Raw genomic sequence first — 27,064 nt, 5'->3', positions numbered from 1 at the left:
TCACTAGTGAACACATTCACCGCAGGCAATGGTAACTCAAGAGCAATTACATAAGCCTCTTTTTTCACACAAAGCCATGCTTATATATTGTGCACACCCTGAAGGTTGGTACAGTTGGACTGCTTTTCTAGAGTTCCTGTGCAGTCACGTTTATGAGAGCACCCTTATTTCTTGTATGTTGCAGATCATTGACCTTGACTAGACTGTGGTGAGGTGTCATGAGCAGACAGTTGAGCTCTTCAGGATACAGGATTTATAAGACAAAATGGATTCATAAAAGTCTGCATAGTAAGGATTTAGTAAGAAGCCAATACAGCATTGTGTTCATTAAGGTGAACTCTTTGTGTGGATTTAGGTGCTGTTTGTTCCTTATGGGCAATGTCACTTACTGTTGAAGTAAGGAAGAAATGAATGCATAATTGTGGGGTTTATATCTGTCTTTCTCTAATAATGGCAGTCTTTAATTTATTGAAGGAAGTCATCATTTCAGGATTTCAGCTCATTTTCTTAAGAAAGTCAATAGTAAATTTATTGTAATTTTAGATAAGTGGATAGAGCTTCTTTATATTGCTTCTATTGTTTTTTAAATTCTGTGGATAAAGGACATGATCTATGGAGTTGTATCAGTTACTTATATGTGTAATGTTACAGGCAATATAAGTAAATCACATTAGCCCATAGCTTTTGCACTTAGTTGGATAGAGCCGACTGATTGTTTTCTTAAGTTGATGTAGAACATACATAAACCAAAACCAATGCACTATTGCTTAAAGAAGAGTGTCTGTGTAGGGATTTTATTTTGGTTTAAGTAGTTCCAACTAGACTAGTTTTATTTTACCAATTAATTTTAATATTAATTTTACCTAAATAGGTAAAATTTCTCTCTCTGACTAAACCAAAGAGTGAGTGTTTAGAAAATAGGATTTTTGTTGTTGCCTGTTTATGCATTTAATCTGTAAGAGTTATTTTCTCTCTCATATTCTGAGGGATAGAGCAATGGTGTAAAATGTCTTTAATATGCACATACATTAATCATGGTTTTAGCCCTTCACTGGACCCACTCCAGGGGCTCCACGACTCCCTTCTAGTGAGGAAGCCCGGAATGGACACAGCAATCCAGATGTGCCTCACCAAGGCTGAGTAGAGAGGCAGGACCACCTTCCTCAACCTGCTGGAAGTGCTCTTCCTAATGTGCCACCAGGATGCACTACTGGCTCATGGACAGCTTGCTGACCTGAAGGACTCACAGGTCACACTCCACAGAACTGCTTCACTGCACATCCAATTGTTCCGCTGCCTGATTGCAAGCTGGCTAATTTAAATAATTTCAGCATTTCTGTATCAAAAGTTAGTTAGCTGGAGCATGGGGATACCCTGTCCTTTTGGCCTTAATGTACAAACTTTAGAAACTTATAGATGACTGGATATAAACTGTTGTGGAATCTTTACAATTTTACATCTTTCATTCTGTATTATTTTTAGGCAACCTTGTAATACATACCAGCAACACTCAATTATTTGACAACGAACATTCTTCAGCATTAGACACGATGACACAAATTATCATTTTCATAGCTAGCTGGAAATTTGTTGTCTGTATGAGTGTTTTGTAGTTCTCATGTCATCCATTATAGGAGGTGTGCTCTGGGTCTTCAAAGCATATGGAACCACTACAAGGTCAGTCATATCCTTTCTCTGCTGTAGCAGCTATTTAATAAATGTTTCTGATAAGCTTTCCTTTTTTAGGAAAATAAGACCTTATGGTTTCTGCTTTCCTTATTCCTTTGGAGTGAAAGCAACTGCTGTGTACCTGGTGTAGTGGTATGTGACCCAAGTAGTTGACAGGAGCCTGTCTTAGTACCAGGAGCACCATGTGATTGCCTCTTGTCTTTCTAGCTGTCAGAATGGGTATGATGGAGAAAAGCTGAATTAAGTGTGTTGGAATGCTACCAGTAAAAACCACAAACATAGGTTATATTAGTTCCCTTACTTCTTGAATGTGTGTTACCACCCTGGTTCTTTAACTAGAGAACCTGCTGAAAAATACGATTTTGATAATCTTGACCCTTTGAGGCAATAGGAGATGCCTGGTCATCAAAGACTTTTATTTTTAAACCTCTGTTGTTTTGTGAAACATCCAAATACCCCAGCAATTTTTTCTGTATTTCCCTCAATAGGTATGGCATGTAGCAGATTAATTTGTAACAAAGTGCATTAACACTACATCACTGTTAAAAAGTGTCACCTGCAGACCTGCAGCATATAGCCCTTCTGACCTGTGTGTTTTCTCTGTAAAGTAATCTTTCTGGTTATCAGTTTTAGGAGTGCTGAGACAAAACAGACATCTTACTAATAATTACTTGAATGTAATAGGTCAGGACTCTTGGTTACTTTTTTCTACAGTTAGTAATTTTGTAGTTCAAAGGCATATATAGTTAAAATGATGATGTGCATATGTTTGTTTCGGTTGGAATAGATAAAAATCTGAAATACCAGCTTTCATTCTACTTAAAGCAATTCTAACCTAAGTTCTGCAGCTAATCTTATGGCTCTTCTGAGGGTTTTGACAAAGCGTATGCTTACTGACTGGACTGAGTATTGCTCAGTGAAAATGACAGTCAGGCTCAAGTGTGAGAACAGGAGATACTGCACTACAAATAAATTAAAATGTAAGAAATCAGAAGCATTTGGTGCAATATATAGTTTCTATAAGATATTTTAAAGGACCAAAGTCGGAACTGTAAATGCCACATGAACTCATCTAGGGGCTTTTACATAATGAACAAAATGGCCCTTTATTTGAAGTGAATTAGTTTTTCTCCTAGGAAGCTTCCAGTTACATTTTCACCAAGCACTCTATTGACTGTTTTTCACTGAGAGTATTCCATCAAGGATAAGGAGACTGATGCTTTTTAATTGTTAAGCTTGTCTCTAGAACATTTCTTACCTGTGTCCACCAGATCTTGTAATTTCCTGCTTCCTAGCTAACAGACAAATTTGAGGTCGTAGTGTGGTCTTTTATATCAGATGTGTTTGTGTTTTTCCTTTGTTCCTTCATATTTAATCAGACATGTCTTGTCTTGAACTTCAGTGCCTTCTCATATGTGATGGACTTGTGTCATATTAAAAACATGAATCATGCTGCTAAACATTTTTTTTTCATAATATAGAAGCAGATAAATGCAGAATTAAAGTTGCATTAATGATAAGACTTGGGCATTGTCAGGAACAAAAATAGCAGAGACATGGTGGAGGAAGTTAAGGACTCTGTGTTAGCTTCCCTTTGCATTGTTGCTTGCACAGAGCTGTTGCTTGCCTTGCTGTTGGATCAGAGTGATTTCTGTTTTCAGAGTAGATTATTTGGTTTAGAAACGAATTGTGGTACAGGTGGTAACCATACTATCTGCAGAAGAACTGTCTTTTTCTTATCCCTCTGTCTGGTCTAGACAAAAGGTCTTCAGCATTTAGATGGAAATGTCTGATTTATCAGTCTTACAGATATGCATGCACTTATAAAAACAAAGAACTACTAAGTGTGTCATATTAAACTGTACAGAATGTTCATAGAAGAAGCCTGTGAACCTACAGTCAGTAATACCGAAGCACACTGATTGCTGCTGACATGTCAGATTGCTATTTTAAGAGAATAAGGAATGAGTAATGAAAATAAGTTTCTCTACAGTACCTTCTGTGAAGTTCTGGGATTTCCAGTAAAGGTAGCAGTGCTTGGTACATTCTGGCAGGATTAATTGAACATACAATGCTAATTTTCCACTTGCCTTTGCATAGTACTGATTTTGGAAGGGACATCATAAATTTTCATGATTCCATGTATCTCAGCTTTCATAATACCATATGGAACTTCAACAGCTGAATTCTGAAAAAATGTAGAAACCTTTATTTCAGAGAGTGCTAAATAATATAAATAGTAAATTATTTTATAATTTTAAATATTATTTTGTATTTTATAATATAAATGAATACAATGAAAGTTATTAAATATTGTTTATATATTCTTGCTTTATCTCTTGAACTCTTTCCTAAAGTGTACTGTTTTGTAATTCTAGAAAGTCAAATGTGGACCGTTATTATGACCCAGCATGATTTTTGTGATTAACTACTTAGTCCTCTTTTGTAGAATGAGGCAGAATATGCTTTTACATGCAAAAGTTTAGCCTATCTTAATGCGTTTGGATCTTTTTCTAATTTCTAAGGAATTCAGAATGCATTTTCTAAGAATTATTGTTGTATTTGCTTTTTTCCAAACACAATCATGTGACTATAAATATGGAATCATCAAAATTTTCCTAAAACTCAAATACTTCAGTGGAAGAAATAAAATAAGAAATTTATTTTTATCCTTACTTTGCATTATTGGAAACCAGCTCCACACTAACAGCAGGCTGTAGGCAAGAGACTTTAGTGTATTGTCATATGAGGTTCATGAAGGTTAAGACGACTGATACAACAACAAAATTCTCTTGATATTCATATGATGGGTGACTTACCCTCTTCTCTGAGTTGTATTGATGGCAGTGGTACCCCATTCTTGGCCCTTGAGGTTCAATCTGTTTTGAGCTAACAACAGGTACAAACACTGTTTATGAGGCTGTTTTGATGGTCTTATTTTTAAGGAATGGAAACCTGCAAATTAGAATAATAAACATAATTCACACAGTGTAACATTTATATTTTTGTTAAACTCTTCTTGATAAATAAGCTGGATTTTGTGCTTCAGTAAAACAAATTAAAGATTACTAAATGGTAGATAAATTTTTAAGCATGGGTTTCTACCATCCTTTTGCAAACTAAGGGTTATGCTGCGTGTTGAAACCATCTTAGTCAGTAGCGCTTCTTTGACTTTGGATTGACGGTTAACTTGAAATATATCTCAAAAAGCACTCTTGACAACTATGACACTATTCACTATTTTGTTATGTGAACAGACATTCGAGTGTTCAGGGGGGAGTTGCTTTTATCCTTTTTTTGCTCCTGAATGTGGGTTGTAAATCTGGGAGACTTTACTCGCAACAACAGATACCTCTTCCTGCAATTTTCATCCATCCTACAAGTGACTGAATTGGGAAACAAGAATGATGAAGACACAATTCTGGGAAGTGGATGCACAAGTAAGATAGATAGCTTAAAGAATCTATGTAGTCAAATACTTCATTTCCTTGGTTAATTAAGACTGTACATTTCTTAGTGTAAACTTTAAGTTTACAATATTTTTCCTGTAAAGGAATTCCAGTAAATCATTCTGGATAGTGTGAATGATCATAGAGTGGGAGTAATGCTAGTACTTTTTGCTTTAGTCTTACCTTGGCAGTGTTATCCTCAGACATATATAATGCTCTTTGCTCTCTCACAGTCTATATCAAACACCTACTCCCAGGTTTCCTCTCATTTTCCAAGGCTGTCATAAATATACAGACCCATGAAAGGAGCATATTTTGCCCTTACTGCAGGCAAATGTACTTGAATCATAATGCTGTAGCAAGAGTAATTTGCTTTGACAAATTTCTGTCAGAGTAGTATTTCACCTGTAAAAGTTGGATAAAGTTTCTGCCTGTCTTGGTTCTCCTGACCTGAAGTAATTTCAGAGTAGTAGAAAATTAAAATTTTGCATTATGACATATAAGACCATTTTTGATAGCCTCTTCCTATATTTTCTATATGGGTTTTTTACAGAAGTATGTGTAATGTGCATGTGTGTTTATGGAGCAGAATTTTTACCCTTCTAAAAATTAGAAGACTAAAGAAGAGAAAGTGCAGTTCAGCTTTGCTTACCTAGATATTTCTCTGTTGATGTACTGCCTGTCTTCTCAAGCACCTTTCTTTTCTGAGGGGAAGAAAACAGCTGCTTCTGCTGTCCTATTTTCCTTGCAAGGATTATTAGGCTATTTAACTTAAGCTTTGGATAAGAAAAAAATTCTTTGACACTATGTTGACCCAGTGTCTTTAGAACTTATTTTTTGGTTACTGTAGTAAGCAATGCTGCTGTCCCTTTTTAAGGACTGTGATAAAGAGCATGCAAAGCTTGGTTAGCACTTTCTGTCTGATTTTTTTCTTCATTTGGCTTTCCTGTCTTTTAACAGTCTTCCATGGCTCTAGAGGAAAATGGTTGAAAAGGCAATAGTTAACCTCATGGACTCAGGAAGGCTTCCCTGACTGCAGCAGCTCCTGGACTAGTCCTCTTATATCTGTCCATACCAGCAACAATATGCATTAGGAGATTGTGGTTTGTTGTGCTTATTTCTCAAAAGAGTCATCCTGCTGCAGTCTTACAGCATGTAATCCTTGGGAAGGAGTCGGTTTCCTCAGTGGGTTATTCCATCTTATGTATTCAGCTCTATTAGAAATTAGATTCTCTGCATGGTTTTATTTTCCAGATAAAATTCCCTGGGACAAATGGGAAAAATGTCTTAGTGTTTGTTTGGATGTTTATTTTAGACTGCCATGAGCCTCCTCTCTTAATTCCTTTTATCTGTATGCAGGGGAGTGTAGAAGTCTCCTGCTTGTCTTACCTGTGAATGCTGAAAGCTGCTGATGAGCAATGGCTGACTTATGGGATGTGTATTACTCAGGAGGCAATTGTTTGCTAGAGGACTAACTAGAGTCTTCTGGCAATGGGTTAACCCAGGGTCAGCAACTCTGGAGGGCAGGAGCCCTTTAAACTCATAAGTGCAGAGGGAAAGTTTATGCTATAGTTCAGGCTGTCTTTCTAAAATACCTTTTCTTTAATGCATTGAGGCTCAAGTGCACATGTGTACATCTACCTTAGATTTGGAGCTGTGTGAGGGCTCTTGATGGTATCTTTAGAACTGCTGACAATTAAAAATGATGAGTACTAGGATATTTTGTTCTAGCAAAAGGGTATATTTTGCAGAAGCCCTGCTTATATGCAGATGGTGGGAGCATTTCTCCTATTCTAATAACTTGATAAGTAAGCAACTGTTACAAAGAATTTATTGCTGATGCCTAGCTATAATCTAAAAGAAATTTCAAGTAATTATTTTAGCATAACTGATTCTATAGCACAGTTTTAAATATGCTACCTCTTCCTATATTCGAAATGGGCGAGTATTAAAAAAAAAACCTAAAAAAAGGAGGAGTAATCAAAATATTATATTGTGAAAAATGGAGCCCAGACTATTGTATCATACTGAAAACAGCAGATTCTATAATTGTGGAGCAAGATCAGTACCTTCAAAAATGCATGTAATACCACCATAAACTATTATCTGCATAGATTTTATCTTTCTTGATTTCTGAATATCTTCGTTTTAATACTGCCAGGTGAGACTGTGGCAATCATAGTTGGAGGACAAAATTGAAGGATTTGTACATAAAAGAGGATGCTGCATGCTTTCCTGCTCTTGATGGTGCATTTTCTATATGTGTTACAAGTAAGAAAAAGTTACTCTTTTCATGAAGTTAATTGTAGTAAACAAAGGACTTTGAGGTTGTTCTTAGGATGTAAAATCACAATTAGAATTCTGACCTGCCATATTAGAAGATCCTGATAGTTTTCTAGGAAAGGCCAGTAGATTCCTGCTAATTTAGAATGCTGATTCCTCTCAAATCAAGGACTCAGTGTATTTTCCTTGGGGCTGGAAATGATTCTCTGACAACCTAGTCTAGAGTACCTAGGATTGCTGCTGCCCTGTTTCTTGTCAGCAAAGCTATCTTTAAAACTACTTTGGAGTAGATTACATTGTCAGAAGGTCATCTTGTTTTGGAAGCAGATAAGACATTGCTTATTGTTGACAAAGACTTACTGAAGAAATACGCTAAAATCTACGTGATATACTTAAAAGCAGGATGACCTCTTTTTGCAGAAGACTCAAGGCCATTAAGCAGTTTCAGGTGTGCATAAAACTGAAAAGCAGCACACTAGTTTCTAGGCTTTGTATGGCTTTAAGTCACTTTTCCCCCATCTGATGGGCTATCATTTAAACTTGGCAACACTGCTAGAAAGTATAACATGTGAGTATAAATAAGAGCAAGACATTTCTTCTGGAAGAAGTAATAAATTCTGGATGTTTTCAGTCTGCTAGTTTTTATTACTCTTTCAACTACATTGCAAAACAAGTTGTTTTAGTTTTTTTTTCCTATCTTTTTAAAAGCTGAAAAGTCTTTGGGGGAACTAAATAGTTTTTTCAAAAATCATTTTCAATTCATCTAGTAGACAGACATAGGATTAGTGTAGTCCTAAGATTAGAAATTGCAGTCATGTCACTCATAATTACATAACCTTTATTATTGGCAAATTTGGTATGTTGTTACTGCAAATTTTTAGGATATGTTTTCCAGTTATACAGTCTTCTTTAGGACTCTCTATGCCTTAAATATAAACTAATCAGGACTGTAAAGACTCTCATGGTGCAATCAGAAAAGAGTTGCTTGACATGATTTTAAAATGTTTTGTATCTTTTCAATTTAAAAAACAACGCATAGTGATCAAAATATACCTAGGAAAAAACTGCATCTAGATACAGGCCAAGTGATAATTGCAATTTCAACATTGCAAGCTTTTAGAAATGGCTTACTGTGTTAGCATTACCTTTGTAGATTTGAGTTTAAACTTAAAGAAACTTTATAAAAGTTGAACTCAGTGGTTACTTATTTTGTTTTGTTCTGCATTGCTGATATGTATTCCTTGTAATGGATCTCCTTTGCCTGCCATTATTTATGTTTGTGTAAATTTACAGAGTACAACTCTGAACAGTTTTTGTATTACTTTTAAAATCCATTCAAGTTTAGTTAAGTTTTATTTCTATTTTTTCTATCAATTTATTAATGGATAAAAGCTTATTTATAGAATTCTGGCTTTTCAACACCCTGCAAGGTTTCAATTTCAAGGTATCTAATTTTCAATTCAGATCTCAAACCTTTGGCGATAAAGAGATGAGAGACCATCTCAAATACCTTGCCAAATTCAGGGTGTACACCTGCTCTCCCTTTATTCTTACAGCCAGTCATCACTTACAGCTGTAGTGAGGTTGGTAAAGCAAGATTTTTCCACAGTAAATGTGTGCTAATTGCTTTCAGTCACCTTCTCTATTAGGTGGCTGGACATTATTTCCAGGATGATTTGCTTTGTGACTTTGGTAGGGAAAGAAGGAAGGCCTTTATTGGGTTTATGTAACTTTTTTGTTTGTTTTAATTTAAATAATATGAGAAGAGAGTGGAACAAATAAATTGTCCTAGGGATACTCACTTTCCAGGAAGGAAACCAATAAAATGAAAATGAAGCAACTAGTCAAAAAATCTTCAACTGAACACTAGAGCAAGCAGAAAAGAAACATTTGTTGGATACTGTTAAGAAAATACTGTAGCTGACACCCAACTGAAATATGTGCTACAATTTGAAAAAAAGTTAAAGTAAAATAGTTCCAAACCACCCCCTGTCCCCAAAGAGTCCTAAGTTCTCTCTAGAGACTGTGAAAGTTTTTATGGCACTTACATGGAAAAGGTCAGCATTTAAAACTTAAGCTTGCATTGCTGAGAAACAGGTAGGACCAGTAAACAGAGACAGGAGAAATGCAAGTGGGAAGTTGAGAAGCCTAAAAAGGCTCTTGAAGAGTGGTTTTCAAAGCTTAAGCTATTACAGTAAAATTTTGCTTAAATATAGTGAAAAAGAAGACAATAAGGAAGTTAATAGGTTTGCTTAATGATAACAGTGTAAAATGATACACTGGGTTTACAAAGCCTAAAAGAACAATCTTTCCCTTGGTCAATATTTCATATTCGATGATCATTAAGATGTCTTTCAATCCAAACCATGCTGTGATTGTATGTTTCCATGCTAAATGGAAGATGAAGATGCCCACAACTTGTGTATGCTTTGCAGCAGATAGATCAAAGGCATTAGACCTATTTGAAGTAATTATGAGGTCAAGTAGAGTAGTTGCTTGTAAATATATTGAAGTTAATATTCTTCACTCACAGAGGTGTGAAGAAACTTAAGTATGAAATTACTCTAACCTAACGGTTAACAGCCAATGCACTGGCAGGTTGCCACTATAACTCCCAACTACAGAATGGGCTCCAGAGGGAGCTGCAGTAACGTGGCTGCTTCCATACTTTGAAGATGGTAGTCAGTCTTTAGGAAAAAGAGGGTGAAAGGGAGAAAGTAAAAAAAAACAAAACCAAATAACCAGAAAAGAGCACCATAGAGAGGACTACCACTAAGCACAAATCAACACAGTTTTATTGGGGAAGCATTAATGTGGCTTCTGTAAAGGAAAATCCTGCTTCATTAACCTGCTGGAATTGCAGAAGGGTGACAAAACTGTGTGGTAACAGTAATCTGATGAGTATTTTTTCAATTGCCTTTAACAGTTCTCCACATGAAATGTAATAAATGTAATAAAGAAATTTTTTTTTGCTCTGTGATTGGAGGAAAGGTCCTTTTAGCAACTGGGAAAGCAGAAGAAATAAAGAGTAGTGCTTGTGGGCCACTTCCAGGATAAAAAATTGGAATCACACTGCACAAACTGTTAGGCTTCTAGTCTTTCTTGAATAGCATCTGCATAGTACTGCTGATGGTTGGACTTGGCACTGGCTAACCCATGTGGGCATTTATTACATTCACCTAGCCATTGACTTGGGTGAGTTGAATCTTGTATTGTACATAGAAATTTTTGGTTTGGACTTGACTAAATTTTTTCCATCTTAGATAAATCATAATTTCAGTTGGAGATTATTTCATAGATAAATGAATTTATTTGGAGGCACTTCAGGTATTCTGACTATGAACTTCTCCTTAACTTATTTAATATAATTAGTTTACTTCTGCATGTCTTTCATCAACTGAAAGGAAAAGATATGTGTAGAAGTTCACTCTTAAAATTATTGTACAGTCACTATATTGCATGCTTGTCAATAGTGTCTAGAGAGGCAGTATATTTGTTCATAAACGTGTTCATTCAAATTATGATTTTAAAGTTGAAAACTAACTGTTTCAGAAGATAGAGATTCAGGTAGGAACCATGTCATGTTGATTTCAGTCTTTAATTACATAAGCAATGTTTTTTCAATGAAATATTTTGCCATTCAATGCAAAAAGCCAACATGCTGTGAAGACTTAAGACAGTGTGGAGACAAAAGCCACTGAAGTCTGTGTAATAGAAACTGATGTTGACTGAATTTTGGAAGATGAAAGAACAGCAAAGAAAATCAACCTGTGAAGGCAGATAAGTGATCCCAAAAATAGCTGGATTTCTTATGTGTCATGCAAAGGAAGTTACTTTAATTTTTCACGTTTATAATTTTCTCTGTAATTTATGTTTTACAGCTGAGTCAGAGGTACACTTGACTTGCAATGTGCTTTAATGTACTGTGTATACCAAATGACTTGTTTTTAAGTCCTTTCCTTAAGTTGGCAAATATTTTGGCCAGATTTTTTTTGTGCCTTATTTCAGATGGCAAAGTAGGGAAAAAACATAAATTTTCTGTGAACTAGGTGCTGCTGTTTGGAGTACAATTGAAATAAGTGAGAACACTAGCAGTCAAACTTTCACAACAGAGCTAGAATAATGTGTATTTGTGCATGAAATGCATTTATATTTTAAGCAGAAGCTGCCTATTAAATGACTGTACTCTGTTCTGTGTATTCTATGATCTTTGGCTGAAACAGGTGGGGGTTTATTGCTGAAATAGTAAACAACTATATAGATAGAGAATGTGTCAGAAAACACAAGTATAAATAAACAATTTAAATAATGTCTTTCTTTCTAGCATTTCCCAATTTGACTTTGAAACTTTAGTATTGGTATCCTGGCAACTTTATTTATATGTAATTTTATTAAATTGAAAAAAGAGTAATTCAATTTATTGTGCAGAGCTTAGCTGGTTGATATTACAGAATAAACTGTGGTAGTAATATGGTAGTCCATCAGGGCTGGAAAATGGGAGGAATGATTTTGTTAATAAGTTTCTTGAATAGTTGCTAGATCGTAAGACATATCTTCATGAGTTTGGCTGGCAGTTTCCCCTGAGACAGAGTATTTATCTACCTCTTAAAAGGATTTTACCGCCTACTGGTCTTCTTTTAATCTCAAATATTTTCTTGCCTAAAAAGGATGGGCTGAAACTTCTTACTGTATGTTACAATCAGAGTTGTGTTTGAATTTTGGACATTCATATGATTTACACATTTTAAAAAACTGTTGTATGAAGGACTCCTTACGTTTGCAGTAATGCTAAGTGTTGTCAAATTAGAACTAATTCCTTCGTGTTGACAACTTTATTCCCAGTAATATATTGGTGTGGGTTTGGATTAATTTCTGTAATTATTTTAGTGGTATCTGTGTGATTGTATCTATTTTTTCCTCTTTTGTAGACTGAATCTTAAGAAAGAATTGGATCAGACGAACATACACCATTCTGTAAGTTCACAATACAGGAACTATACTTACAGCAAAAAAGGAAGGGTATAGTATTTTATACCTTTGTATGTAGTTTGAGTGGGTTGAGCCTGGCTGGATGCCCGGCAGGTACCAAAGCCTCTCTATCACTTTCCTCTATAGCTGGATAGGGGAGAGAAAATATAATGAAGGGTTCATGGGCTGAGATACTGTCATGGACAAAACAGACTCAGCTTCAGGATATTAATCGAATTTATTACTAAAAATATAAAGGAAGAGTAAAAACGAATATTAAAACCACCTTCTTCTCATCCCTCCTTCTTTCTCAGCTCTACCTCCTTCCCCCCAGCAGCGCAGGGAATGGGGTTATGGTCAGTTCATCACATGTTGTTTCTCCCACAGCTCAGGAAGGGGACTCCTTCCCATGCTCCAGTGTGGGGTATCTCCGTGTCTGCAGAATTGCTTCTCTCACATATTCTCTCTCTGCTCTTCTCTGGCCACAGTTACATCTACAATCACTTTTTTCCTTCTTAATTATGTTACCATGTTATTGCAACTCTGATTGGCCCAGCCTTGGTCAGCGGTGGGTCCATCTTGAAGCTGCCAGGGATTGGCTCTGCTGGACACGGAAGAAGCTTCTCGCAGCTTCTCACAGAAGCCACCCCTGTAGGTCCTCCTACTACCAAAACCTGGCCACTCAAACCCAGTACAGTAGTCTGTCAGAATACTAATTATTTATGTATGGTTATTTTCCCTCCAAAGATTGATTTCTTTTTCATGAATGTGTATTTTGTAATCATATGGCCATACATGTGACAGTATGTTTGCTCATTATTTGTCTACACATCTATTAAATCTGACAATTTATATGAATAAATACACATTAATACATTTGCAACTAATATGTATATTCTGGCTATTTATGAAATATACTGATACAGTAATTTCATGCTTATTCAGACATCTCTTTTAATTCTAGTCTCACAAAGTATCTGAATTTGAAAGTAAATTAAAATGGTGAAATTGTAAGAGTTGATCATGAGTATTTTTTCTATCTTTATAATCTTTACAGTAGTTGATGGTTCTGTGAAGATGAGTCTTTGTCAGTCAGATAGGTAATATATTGCCACTGCCTCTCCATCACTCCTCTGATTCTGTGTATTATGAGCTGTTCCTGAATATTCTGGGAGAAATATTCAAGAGTGCATAATTACAGTCCATCTGGATATTCCATCTGTGGTGAATTCTTTATGCACAGTATTGTGCACAGGAAGTAAGTAGGAGACTTGGAGAAGTATTCTACACATTCTTAGCAATAAAGCCTTACCATTCTTTATTGCAGTTTTCTCCTGGTGGCTGTTTTCTATTTTTTGTGATAATGTTGACTACTTGAATGAAAAAATATAGATTTTTTTCCTAACTTTAAAATTCTGTCTTTAAAATTAGGTGGGAGTATCAAGCTGCTGAAAACGGAAAGTTACCTTTTCCTTTTTTACTATTTCTTATGTGTTGTGTTCATAGCCACAGAACTGAATGTTTAAATACTGACTTTAAGAAGCACTTTTTTGGTTTTTTCCAATTCAGTAAGTCTTTGCAGAAAGAGAAGGGGAAAGATAACCAATGGTGAGAAGGAGTTAGGGGCCTGCTGAGCAATATCTGGAATTTTCCAAAAAACAGTCAGAACTGCCAGTTCTTGACATGTTTAGTCCTTTAACAATTAGTATTTTCTTCCTTTTTTTGTTTCGTTTTCTTTTCAGGTAAACATATGCTCTTTTAAAAATTTGTGGGTGGATGCATACTTCTGATTTTGTAATTAGTACAATGATTAGCTATTCTTTTCTGGGGACTGAGAAAAATGTTTAAATTACTAGTGAAGTGTTCTAGGCAAATTTTATCTACCTTTTCCAGTCTGTGTTGTTCTGGTTATCATTTAAATGAAAAGGAAATGTCTAATAAGATTCAAGTCCAAAGATATATATTAACAAAACTTTCCTGTTAGCACAGAAGACAGAGATGATTCTAGCTGTTTCCAAATTTTTACCAATTGAAGTGTAAGAAAATAGTTGCTCACAAGGTGTCTAAAAAGTAATTTCCTTATTGTTCCCCTTGAAAATCAAATGGAGTTGCAGTCATGACACATGTATTGTTTGAGATTCTCTAGAAGGTTGCACCATAATGACTGAAGCTGGATGTCCATCTTTGAGCATAAATGAATGTAATGTTAAAAATCCTTACTCATGTTCTCAGAAAGTGCATATGCCCTCTGCCTTAAAAGGAGGTTAAATGCCTTCTTCCTAAATAAAAATACAACCTCATGTCTGTTATCAGTATTTGCTGGGAATCCAGACTTGATATGGTCTAAATACATGTCATTCATAATTTCAGTATGTTTTATTTTATAAAAGGAAACCTGATGTCAATTTCCTCAGTTTATGAATGATGTTGGAATTCACTTTCACCTTAGCAGATATCTGTTTTCATCAGGCATTCTAAAATCAAGGGATAAAATCTGTAAAAAGAGACTGAGCCTTCCTGTATTAAAATTGTCTTTGTTGTGTTTCACTTGTGTTTGTCAGGAAGAAGTAATGGATGGTTTTGTTGTTCTACCATACAGCTTTTCAAATCCTGTTGGTCAAAGATGAAGTGGGTCAAGGGAAAAGGAAACTGTTCCTTCCATTCCCAATTTCTTTCTATTCTTATTCTGTTGCCCAATTATTACTGGTAGTCATCAAATCCAAAATCAATGTTCGTACTATTTGTGCCCTTATTTGTTTATGAATGTAAAGAATGTGTTGGCAGGTAGTTATGCCATTTCCTCCTGAAGCAGGAGAGTGGATCCATCAAATCCTATTCAGAAAAACAGCAAATGCCTTCTTTAGAAGCAGTAAACTGTTGGCCTGCTGTTTCTCCATGGAGGCAGTTTGAAGACCTCTTTCATTCTGAGACTCCTGAATATACTGTGTCCTCAGTATATATGAATGGGAGTGGCATTCCCTTCTGGTCTTCACCCTGGTGTTTCCCACCAGAAGTTTCTTTCTACCCAGGAGCATGGGTGCCTACCACTGGAGTCAGTAACACAGTGGCTTTGTGCACCATGGAGCCTTTTTTTGTTAGGGAAATCCTTCACCTGGCGTGTACTGCAGACAAAAATGTCATTCCTTTGATGGTTTGTATAGGTTTCTTTGTAAATGACTATGACAGTGCTCTATTGTGTCTTTTTTTTTTTTTTTAAGGGGTGTTTTTCTCTTTGTGTAAGCAGACTTTCTGCAAATATTATAGCGTACTATAGTTTCACAGTTCAAGTACCATTTTGGCAGCGGTGTTGAACTAACTCATCATCAGATTTGATGACTATTAATTAGGAATTAAGTTTTACATTCTAAGGCTGACAGTTAACTATGTTTTCTCAGTGGGATGTAACTGTGCTTATGTAAGACCATGGTAATTTGATAACTGAAGATAGTTGGCTTTATGACTTGTGGGTCTATTCCTTGAGGGAGAAGATGTTATTTTTTTATGTAGAAGTATGACAGGTAGAGCATGTCTTGCTGAGTAGACTGATATGATGTATCTTTCTGCTATCCTAGATGGACAGTTACAGGTGATGCTGTTTCACTGCCTTACTAACCAATTCCTATGAACAATTGCATAACAATTAGAAGGGAGGAGGGTAAAAGGGGCTTGAATGGGCCATGTATTTTCTGCTCAACAGAAAGGGTTAGGTTTCAGTGACCTTTGGCTACGCTTCCGTTTATGTTGCTTGTGTCTCCTTTGATAATACTGAACATGTATAGTCTTTTCTATCCCTTTTGCAGTGGTATTCTTTACTATCTGCATATAATATGTCTATTTATAGAGTTTTAAATTGCATTTTAATACATCCACATAATAAACATAACACCTTGTGTGCTTTGATCAGTTTCTTTGGCTATGGGAAATAATTTTTCTTTTCAGTGGAGTACAGTAAATGCTGATATAAAAGCTACAACAGGCATTCAAATGAGTGAATATTTAGAAAAAGATGAAAAGCATGTTTGTATTATCTTTGTGTGTTACTTAAAGAATGTTCTAAATGTATGCAGTACCACTGTGCTGGGGGACTGTAGTCTGAAGTAACATGGGAACTAACATATTAATATCAAGGTAAAGGTACATATTCCCCAGATGCATGGTTTTACCTATTTCAGCTTTTATTATCTTTAGAATAGTGTTCCATTTATTTCATGAATACAGAAGTATTAATTGGCCATGACATGTTCCAAAGACAAAAGAAAGGTCTAATTCACTCTAACAAACTTGTTAGTCACTGTTTATATCAAGAGGATTGTGAATCTACAGAGAGTAACACTGTTTTCTTCTACATTTGCTTTGTTTATAAATCAAAAGTTTTTAAGTGACCTGCAGTGTCTGATTGTAGTTTAAAATGTTGCTTCTAAAGCAGACCTCCACCATGTAGCACAGATATTTATCCCTTAAGATTAATTCTTTAAGTTCATTTGGGGGAAAGAAGGACCAAAAAAGAAATACAAATATTGTGGTGCTTTTAGAGTATTGGGATTTATTTGTTCTGTAATGAAATATTTCATATTCTAAGATGAAATCCTTCTAATGTGTGTAATTGCTTGTTTCTATGAGCAGTGGGCAATTTGTGAATGCTAAACTCTTGATTTCTGAATGACCATATGTATTGGTACTTCTAAACATTTTTTTTATTAATAAGTATGATTTTTAACTTGGGATTTTTAGTATCTAAAGTGTATAGCTGTGATGCTTAGATTTGTTTCGGCTGTTATTAGCTGTATCAATTTCTAATTGTTATGATTTCACAGTATTTTGGTTGAATGATTTGTGTGATTTATCTAGTGAAGTACATGATCTTTAACTTAACAAAAACCAGGGTTTAAACTTTTCATCCATCCTAATTCAGTTACTGTTTGCTTTGTTCACCAATCACTCTGATCCTCCTAGCAGGGGACAAGACCTAGAGAACAAAACTGATAGTGACTGTGTAGATAAAACGGCAATGAATTCTGCTTTTAAGGCATAGAGGGAATAGTCTGTAAAAGAATAAAAATTGGAATGAAAGTACAGTGTCTTTAACCCGCAGATCTATTGTACCTTTGAAAAGCTTGTACTCTGAAAAAAACATACTGTGATGCTACAGAGATTAATAATTATGTGACAGAACACTTTGAAGAGAGGTCACTTTAGAAACTGACCAAAAAGCTTGTCAAGAAAATAGACCACATTATAAATAATTACAGAAGTAAAGAATGCATTTCCTTAAAATGTCTATGATTGTTTTAGTGAAATACTAGGTGTCATAATGTATTTTATTTATTATATTATAGAGATGTGTTATTTATTTTCTGATAGAGCCACTTTTTAAACTTAGTGAAGATAATGGGGTCAAGGGTAATACTCCAAAGAGATAAATAGGAGAAGTTTCTCATGAGATGCTACAGAAGGTAAGATACCAACCCCAACAAACAGATCTGAATTTTAATATAAGAATCATATATATATATATATATATATGTATATGTAAATGTCAGTACTCACGAATTTAAGCCATCATTTTCCTTCAAAATTTAAAAATGTGGCTTTATGGAATTTTGCTCAGAAATTAATTCTAGGGAAGTAGCTGTGAATGTTATGAAAGATAAACATGGGTAGTGTCAGAAAAAATTAAAAGAGTGCTTAGGGGTGTTATGCTAAAAGTAACAGATTATCTAAATTGTAAGTATAATTTTACCCCTTAACTTTGGGAACCTTAATACCTTTGCTGGGTATTTAACTTTAGATGATATCAGGTGTTAATCTCCATAGAGCTCCTCTACAGAATGGAATTGATGCATAATAATGATAAATTCATTGTTTGTTGTATTTAAATTTTAGCACAATATGCAAATATTTTCTACGTTTGTGGGTCTATCACTTTTTACAGGATAGTACTATATGTATGTAGTGTTTTCTAGCTTAACAAATAATGGTAAGTATTTTATCTTTATTGCTTAACATTCTACAGGTTTTGCCTCATACAGTGATGGGATGTTCTTAACTAGTTGGTATTTGTATTGATATTTGTAATATACACAAGTAATTTAGTATGTTAACAGGTGTTCACTTAAGAGGGCTCACTTGTATTTTACCATATGTTTTGTTTGCTTGCAAAGAAAAATCATCCTTCAAACAGTATCATGCCTTTTGTTTGTCATTTCACAAAACTATTTGTTTAGTTACTTATAAATCTTTAAAAGCATGCTTAAATTGAATAAACACAAATCTATAACATTGAATGTCAGTTCAGGTATGTCTATTTATTTTTTATCTGTGAATTAACTTGTAGGAAGTATGGTAATTTACAGCAGATGATGTGATTGCATATACTTGTAACACTTGCCATATGGTCAGGCAATGAAGGCTGTCATCTCGTTATTACTGAATGACAAACATCATGTTAAAATAATAACACACAGAATAGGAAGTGCTCACATTCATTTATCTTAAGGTAGAGTGAGTAATTGAAATAATATGAATGCTACCATCTGAAATGTCACAGTTTATGCTTGCTTATCATCTATATTTCAGAACTATAATTTTGTTTGCCAGGTACTACATAATTTTTATCTCTATGGATATACAGAGTTATGATGTTACCTTAGGGATAGGTGTCGAAGCTATTTATTGTTTATTTCATTCCAGTTGTCATACATGACTTTAAATGCTACTGAGTGCAAAAGGTTCCTTTAAAGAACTGAGAAAACAGTATCAGAATCTCAGTTTAGGAAGAATATTGAAGAAAGGTATCGGTCTAACACATTGACATAGGGGTGGAATGTGCAAACAATGATTTTACTTATAACCCTTTGTTTCACTAAAGCATTTGAAAAAAAAATCCCTTTTATTTCTACTTTCACCCATTAACTTTATGTAGCCATAATGTGTTGTCTCTTCATATTAAAGATTTCCTATCAAACTCATGAGTTCAGTATCCAATTCACAAATACGTATGAAGTTTGAGCAGCTCTTGTTCTAATTTGCCCTGTACATCAAGAGCTGTCATTTAGCTGAATCATATCTGTAGTACCCACTTTGTACAACATTTAATAAATTTTAAAATAATTTAAGTGTGGGCAATATGTTGTTGTAAAAACCTAAAAGTAAAAACTTACAGAAATAATATGGTTTCAATATTTTCAGTGTCAAAGATAGTTTTGACATTTTGTATTGCTACAGAGTGTGGGAACTGGCCAGTATTTTACAAGATTGGGAGTTCAAGTTACCCATGCACACGCTCATATAGCTCCTGGAAAAACAGCCTTTCCTAACAATGTACAGAGAAACCTAGAACCCCTAACATATTCCTTAGTGAAAGAGTGGGGATTGAGCTTGTACAAAACCATCCAAAAAATATTTCTCCAAGTATTGGAGTAAGTCATTACTGAGCAGAAAACTTGCTCTGATGCCCTTTTCAGGTTTCTGGGGATGTCTCATAGACTAAATAATCACATTAGTATCTGCTAAAATTAAAATCGCCCCCTATTTCTGGAATTGTCCTTTATGTGGATATTCAGGAACATCACAGAGAGTCAGATTATTTTTAATGGACTTCAATATCCAAAAACCTCAAAGGACTTCAGAAGCAAAATATAGGTATAATGATGTTTTCCACAAAATTTTTGTGAGGAACTTGGCAAATTAGTCTCTTTATTTAAACAGGACAGATTTTTTTCTCTCTGTGAATAGAAAACACACACTAGCTTCCGTATTTTTAGGTGCTGAGTTTCTGATATCTCTTGTTAGGATTTGTTCGGGGTTTTTTGAAAGATCCAATTAATATTTTATTTCTGTATTTACGACACTTGAAAGAACTTGTTGCTTCAGATAGATAGTGCAAAATTGTCTACATTTCACAGTAGTAATCTTTCTGAAAATGTTTTTTAAAAGTCAATTAGTATGTATAACAAAATCAGTAATGAGCTCAAGATGCATAAGGAAGATTCATTAGCATGGTATACTTAAACTTCTGTGTCATTTTGCCTGGAATTTTAAGTTCTTTTACCATCTGCCCTTTGTTCAACAGCTGTATTATTGCAGCTAAAATGTTTTAATCTGCACTACGTAAAGTTATTTTAAAATTAAGGACTACAGATAGCTTTTGTCCTTGCTCTTCATGTGACATTATTGTCATATAATAAATATATCTGAAAACATAGTTTAGAGTTTTTCAAGACAGGCTGAAATATTGTAAATGCTAAAATTGCCTTTTTTAGGTACAACAACTAGAAAAAAGATTCAAAGCTATTGAAGGGGAATGAAAGAAACAGAAGTAAATAAAGACTTACTGAATGAGAAACTGCATTTGAAAGAATCTTTAAAAGTACAAAAGGAAGATGCAGACACAAGAAAAAGAGTGCTGGAAACACTACTTAAGAGGATTTGTGAGGTAAAAAAAGAAAAAGCAGAACTTCAATTCGTGATTGATGAGAAGGAAAAAGAAGCTGCCTCTTTGAAGAGGCAAGTGACAGAAGCTAACAGGTTGAGAAATGAAAGTGAAGATTTGCTGAGTCAAGTGCAGGAGCAGAAGTGTTTGCTGGATAAAGCCAAAGCAGTGGCAATCTCTGGGTAATGTAATTGCAAGATAACAGGCACCAAGGTTAAATTAAAACCAGCCAAGAAAAAGAGCTCTTTGGGACATCATGGAGCTTTTCTCAAACAGTCCATCAAGGTTATGAGTAATGTGTTTGAGAACTTCAGTAAGGACGGCTGGGAGGATGTGAGTGAAAGCAGGTACGGCTCTCATTAACGTAGCCCTGTAGAGGGGACACTGTGCATATGTAAAGCACTAGCAAATGGAGATTGAATTTCAACTACTGTTGATTTGGTATTCAAAAAAAATACTGTCAGATCCTTTGAAATATCTTGGGAGGTCTTGTTCGGAGCTTATTGACTGAAATTTGCATGCGAAATTAGCCACAACTGCATGAGTATTTGAATAGGTGCCAGGAAACCCAAAAGAAGGCAATGCTTGATTTCTTCCAGTGATGCTATTTTCATGCAGTCATGAGGCTTGAAATTGACAGTTTGGCAGGTTGATTTAATTTGCTGGCCTTTTGCATATTCACCACTGACAGCTAAGGATTCCCAGGCAAGCCTGGTAAGTCGGTTTAGTTATCTTGTGACATGCCGACCCGGGAGGAGAAACATTTTTTCCCCTTAATTTAGTTAGATAAATTTTGAATGACCCATTTCAGCTTGCTAGCAGATGTCTACAAGCTGTTTAACATCCTTTAAATTAAGAACCATCCACACTAATTATTTCCTGTATGTTTTATGCAGTCATTGTACTAACTTTAATTGAATGATGGTTAAAAATCTTTAAAGGTGATGGTTACCACATACAATCCCAGTCATGAATCAAAAGGCTCTCAGAAAATTCCACTGGCAAACGTCATATAAACAATGAGAATTTTTGCTTCTCCTTATTATGTCCCCATATACTTGAGCAGGCAGCAGTTAGCCACTAGGTAAATGGTTATCACACCTTGTCTTTCAGGACATTGTTCTAAGAAACAAGCAAAGAAATTTATCAAGCCTGTATGTCCTATATATTCCAAGATACAGGAAATATGGGAAAAGAGTAAAGAAAATAGAATTGTCTTCATAGGCTTTATACTGGCTCTATGCGTCATATGGAGCAAATCAATAGTGGCAAATGAAGCCTTTCTACTACTTCTCCCCATGCAAAATAGGGGGGTCCTGAACACAGTATCTAGAGGGAGAAAACAAATTAAGAACCATGTAATTAGTCAGTTGTTGTCATAAATGTAAAGCTTGGGGGTTTTTTATGTATAATAAAATATTGCAGATCTGATTTTAAAAAGAAACTTACATGTTTGCACATATGGAAACATGTATACATGTTGTAATTAGTGAGTATTTAATTTGCTATGTTGTTCTCTTTAAGAAAAACATTGAGCAAACACATTGTCATTCCACTTATAGTTTGAAATGAAAAGTATTTACATAGCTTCACTTGTGGCTAGCCGTAAATACTGCTTTTAATAATTGTACAAATGTTGGGTTAGAGAATTCTTGTCGTAGCACAGTGAATATTGTTGAAATTTCAAGGTGTTGAAGTTTCAACAACTTAGGGAAGTATCTTAATTGGGTTTCCTCTTCTGCTTATTAATACCATTCTTTATTTCTAGTAGCTGGCTCTGAGGTTTTAGATGCAAGCATTCAAATTTCTAAGTAGAACATTCCTTAAAGCAGGTGAGGGAAATGTGTATGTAGTTAGAAATGTCTCTGTGGCTGTACAACAGCCCTTTTAAACCAATGGATTGATTTTGTTCTCATCAATCAGTGAGACAGGTTTTTTTAAAAAAAAAAACCTGTTTTTTTTTTTTTAAAACCTGTCAGGACAGGTTTTAAAAAGTATAAACATGTTTATGTGTTAACTCTTCTCATCAGTTTGAGGCCTTTTCTCTGGTTAAGTAAACTGCATCTCTAAACCATGGATTTTTTATGATGATGTAACTTAATTTGAACTCAGTTATGCTGTTTTAAATACCTTGGTTTAAAAAGTAACAAATCAAACTAGCCCTCTGTTTAGGGATTCCTTCACATATCCGCTCACACAAATGATGATATATAGCACCTGATGTTGTAGAAGAGGATATATCCAAGACTTCAAAGTAGACTTCCCTGAATATAAGAAAGCAAATGATAATATGGGGTAAGGCAGTGAGAAACTGGAAATTACGAGCACATTGAGTGTAATTCTAAGGAAAAATTGTAAGAAGATTTAAAGTTTCAGGTCCAGTTTCTCTGCATGGCAGGAATCTCAGTGAAAGGATTAACAAGTTAACAGAATTTAAGAGCATTCTAAAGGGGTACTGAATAGAGCTTTCACTGAAGTGTGATTTCTGAGTTTGTCTCAGTCAACAATATAAATAAAGTTCAAGTGAAACAAAATGTTGTTAAGGATTGTGCATTTACTTGTTATATTATAAAATGTGAAAATGAAGGAAAGTAGAAATTTAGTAGTTTATGAGCCATTCACATTCTAGAAGTACAATCAAGCATTGTTTCATTTATTTCACTTCTGTGAATTGTCACAAAAGTTGGCTCTTAAGAAGCAGCTGAAGTCTCAGGCCTCTGCATTGTAAAGTGAGATTACATTGACAGTAGAACTTGATAAAATAATTTCAGATATAGATTTTTGCTTTATTGTATTTGTAAAGTTTATTTCTTTGTGCTTATGCATTAACTCTGGAGTGTTTAATATTTAGATTGATTTTGGTTTTGGTATTTTTAAAAAGGGGGGTTGTTGTTTTTGTTTTGGTTTTTGTTGTTGTTGCTGTTTGGGTTTTTTTTATTTGGTTGGTTTTTTGGTTTTGTTTGTATTTTGTTTTCCTACATATGCTGCTTTAGTGACTCTGAAATACCAACTTCTGAAAGTTTGGAAACAGTGATTAGGAAGACAGTGCAAAACACTGATCCACTGCCAGACGGAAGTAAACAAGAAGAAAAAAAGCCCTGCAATGTGCTTCATTTAGAAGTCCAAAATGAGCAATATTATTAAAAGGTACATATTGTTTTGTTCTCATGGGTGGAGTTTTGGAGTTTAATATTAGCACTGCTGTCTGCTTTTAATTAATTTGACCCTCAATATAGAAGTGTAAACCTGTTTCCAAATATTCAGTGGGTGGATTCATTATATTTTAGAATATTTTCTGAACGGTAAGTCTGCTGTCATGGATTCACACTGTCTAGATGCCAGGCATCCACCAAAGCCTCTTGTTCACCCACCTCCATAGCTGGACAGGGGAAAGAATATATAAAAAATGGTTTGTGGGCTCAGATAGGGATAGGAAGAGATCAGTCATCAAATACTGCCATGGGTAAAACAAACTTGAATTAGACTTATAAATTTTTTACTAACAAAATCAGAGGAGGATAATGAGAAATAAAAGAAGACCTTAAAAACACTTTATTCCCACTCCTCCCTCTTTCCCAGCTCTACCTCCTTCCCCACAGCAGCACATGGAGGCAGGAATGGGGTTATGGTCAGTTCATCACATGCTGTTTCTCCCACTGCTCAGGAAGGGGACTCCTTCCCCTGCTCCAGTGTGGGGTGTCTCCCACGGGAGACAGTTCTCCATGAACTTCTCCAATGTGAGTCCATCCTATGGGTAAGTCCTCCACAAACTGCTGCAATGTGGGTCACTCTTCTACGGGGTGCAGTCCTTCACGGACAGGCTGCCCCAGCCTGGGTCCCCAGTGGATCACAATTCCTCCCAGGAAATCTGCTCTGGTGTGGGCTCCTCTCTCCCCAGGTCTGCAGGTCCCTGCCAGGAGCCTGCTCCAGCACAGGCCTCCCACGGGGTCCCAGCCTCCTCTCAGGCACCCCCTGCTCAGCTGTGGGTCTCCTCCACAGGCTTTAGGTGGATCTCTGCATCCCTGTGATCCTCCATGGGCTGCAGCTGCTTCACCAAGGTCTGCACCATGGGCTGCAGGGGAATTTCACCTCCTGTCCCTCCTTCTGCACTGACCTTGGTGTCTGCAGAGTTGCTCCTCTCACTTATTCTCTCTCTGCTTTTCTCTGGCCACAATTATATCTGCAATGACTTTTTTCCTTCTTAATTATGTTATCAGAGAGATACTATCATTTCTAATTGGCCCATGGTAGGTCTGTCTTTGAGCTGGCTGGCAATGGCTCTGCTGGACATGGAAGAAACTTCTAGCAGCTTCTGGCAGAAGCCACCCCTCTAGCTCCCCCACTACCAAAATCTGGCCATACAGACCAAATATACCTATAAAACTATTTGGACAGAAATGTGAAAGATGATTTGAAAATGTAAAGTTGCTGTACAGTGCTGTTTCACAGTCCAGGCAAAAATGCCACAGACATCCCATTGAACTTTCTCTCAGTCAGAAGCACCATACAGAGCAGGCTGACCTAACCCGTAACAGGGAGATAGCAACACCCCTCTCTCCCTCCCTTCTAGCCAAATGGTGTGCTGACTAATCAAGCTTAAATGTCTCTCAGTTCGTTTGTTGTGCACTGGATGAGTTTCTCCATCTTAGAAAGATGCTTTTGACACTCTCTGTGTCCAGAAGATTCTGTCTTGAGAAAAGTTTGCTTTTTGCCTCTTCTTAGCCTATTTACATGGATTGTCTGGGATTTGAACTGCTTGTCTCATTGCTAACATCTATATGCTGTTTTCTCACAGAAGAGGGCCAGCTGGTTGTGTCCCAGGTCTTAAGAGGCTCTATACAATCTGTAACAGATGACTCATTCTTGGACTTTTTAACAGTGCCTAATAGATTTTCCCTCCTATGTTTGTCCAAATAAATCATTTAATGGAATTTTAAACATAACCAGATATTATTATTTCTTAGTTCAAGAAACAGAATACTGAAACCCTGAACAACTTGCTGCTTTTAGATAACTAGTTTGAAATTCAGTATTTTGAATGGTGATATAACAGATTTTGAAAAAAGATTGTTTCCTTAGTTTCCAAAATTTTCTGGTCTTGTTACATATTCTCTGGTCTTGTTACATACTCTTGATGGTGTTATTTCATCAATACTTTTGGTGAAATAAACTGAAAAAAAGGAAAATTCTTACCCATTAATCTATTGGTAACAATACATAGTTTGAGTAGGTGCACATGCTTGTATATGAAGATCTGACAGAAATGTGCTACTCAATCTCCTACTCCTGAGTGAGGACATACAAGGCAGGGAACCCAGGACACTGTCCTCTCTTCATTGTTAGTATAGCACAACCACTACAATTTCTGTAGGGCCTGTATTTCATTTACTCTCTGTTCCTAGTGGAGAAGATAGATACATTCTGATAGACATTTGTAACTGACTGGTGGAACTGAAGCAGACTCAGGAAGTGTCTGGAGAGCACTAAGCAGTTAAATATGCCTCAGTAGAACTCCCCCATTGCAGGAAAAGGATTTGAAAACATGGTTTATGAGTGTGAAAGAAAGTATTGCACAAATAGCATTAGCAGTTGGGAACACCAGTTTAACAGAATTCTTTAATCCATCCAAAGGATTTAAGGACCCTGCTGGTGGGTATTCTCATACAAAGAGAGGCTAAAGATATTTCTGAAGTCTTGAGCTGTGCAAAGGGTTGGTGATGAGACCATTTATGATACAAGGACTTGGTCATTTTTTCTCCACGTGGTAGGAATATACAATGCCCTGTGCAGTATCAGCAGAGTTACTGTAACTCTCTTACAACTCATACATTTATTAGAGCTGTGGCTTAGAGTGGAGATCTTAGTCTTTTTGCTACAGATGTGGATTGTTTGCTTGTCATGTGCTGAGAGCTCAGTTCTTGGTCTTTCAAATTGTGTGGTGATTGTACTTATCTAGAATTCATGGCTAAGTTATCCTGCAATGTCAGCAGTTTGTTAAGTGCAGTTAGTAGAGAATGTGTTGGTCTTCACTCTTTTAAATTTGCTTAACAGCTATTTTAGATATGAATATTCCCAGGAATATGTTGCATGATATGACCTAGAAATTGAAATCTGAAAACTTAAAAAACTGGAGAAAGATTGCAGTGTTCCTGATCAAAAATGTTTAAATATACACTGAGCATGTAATACCTAGTAAATTAGTACACAAACCCACTGACAGTCTGTTCCAAGATGTATTTGTTTG

At 35.6% G+C, this 27,064-nt stretch overlaps 1 protein-coding gene across 1 annotated transcript in view; it reads left to right on the top strand.

Moving 5' to 3' along the window:
- CNTLN (centlein) overlaps window positions 1-27,064 on the top strand; it is a 176,997-nt gene that overhangs the window by 92,846 nt on the left and 57,087 nt on the right. Inside the window, 5 exon segments of the mRNA XM_066569755.1 lie at window positions 12,350-12,399; window positions 17,751-17,842; window positions 20,651-20,705; window positions 20,708-21,167; window positions 23,814-23,956. Of these exon segments, the coding sequence (XP_066425852.1) occupies window positions 12,350-12,399; window positions 17,751-17,842; window positions 20,651-20,705; window positions 20,708-21,167; window positions 23,814-23,956 (800 nt within the window).

The sequence above is a fragment of the Molothrus aeneus genome, chromosome Z, assembly GCF_037042795.1.
Source record: "Molothrus aeneus isolate 106 chromosome Z, BPBGC_Maene_1.0, whole genome shotgun sequence".
Classification (NCBI taxonomy): domain Eukaryota; kingdom Metazoa; phylum Chordata; class Aves; order Passeriformes; family Icteridae; genus Molothrus; species Molothrus aeneus.
This window is presented reverse-complemented; position numbering and strand designations above follow the sequence as displayed.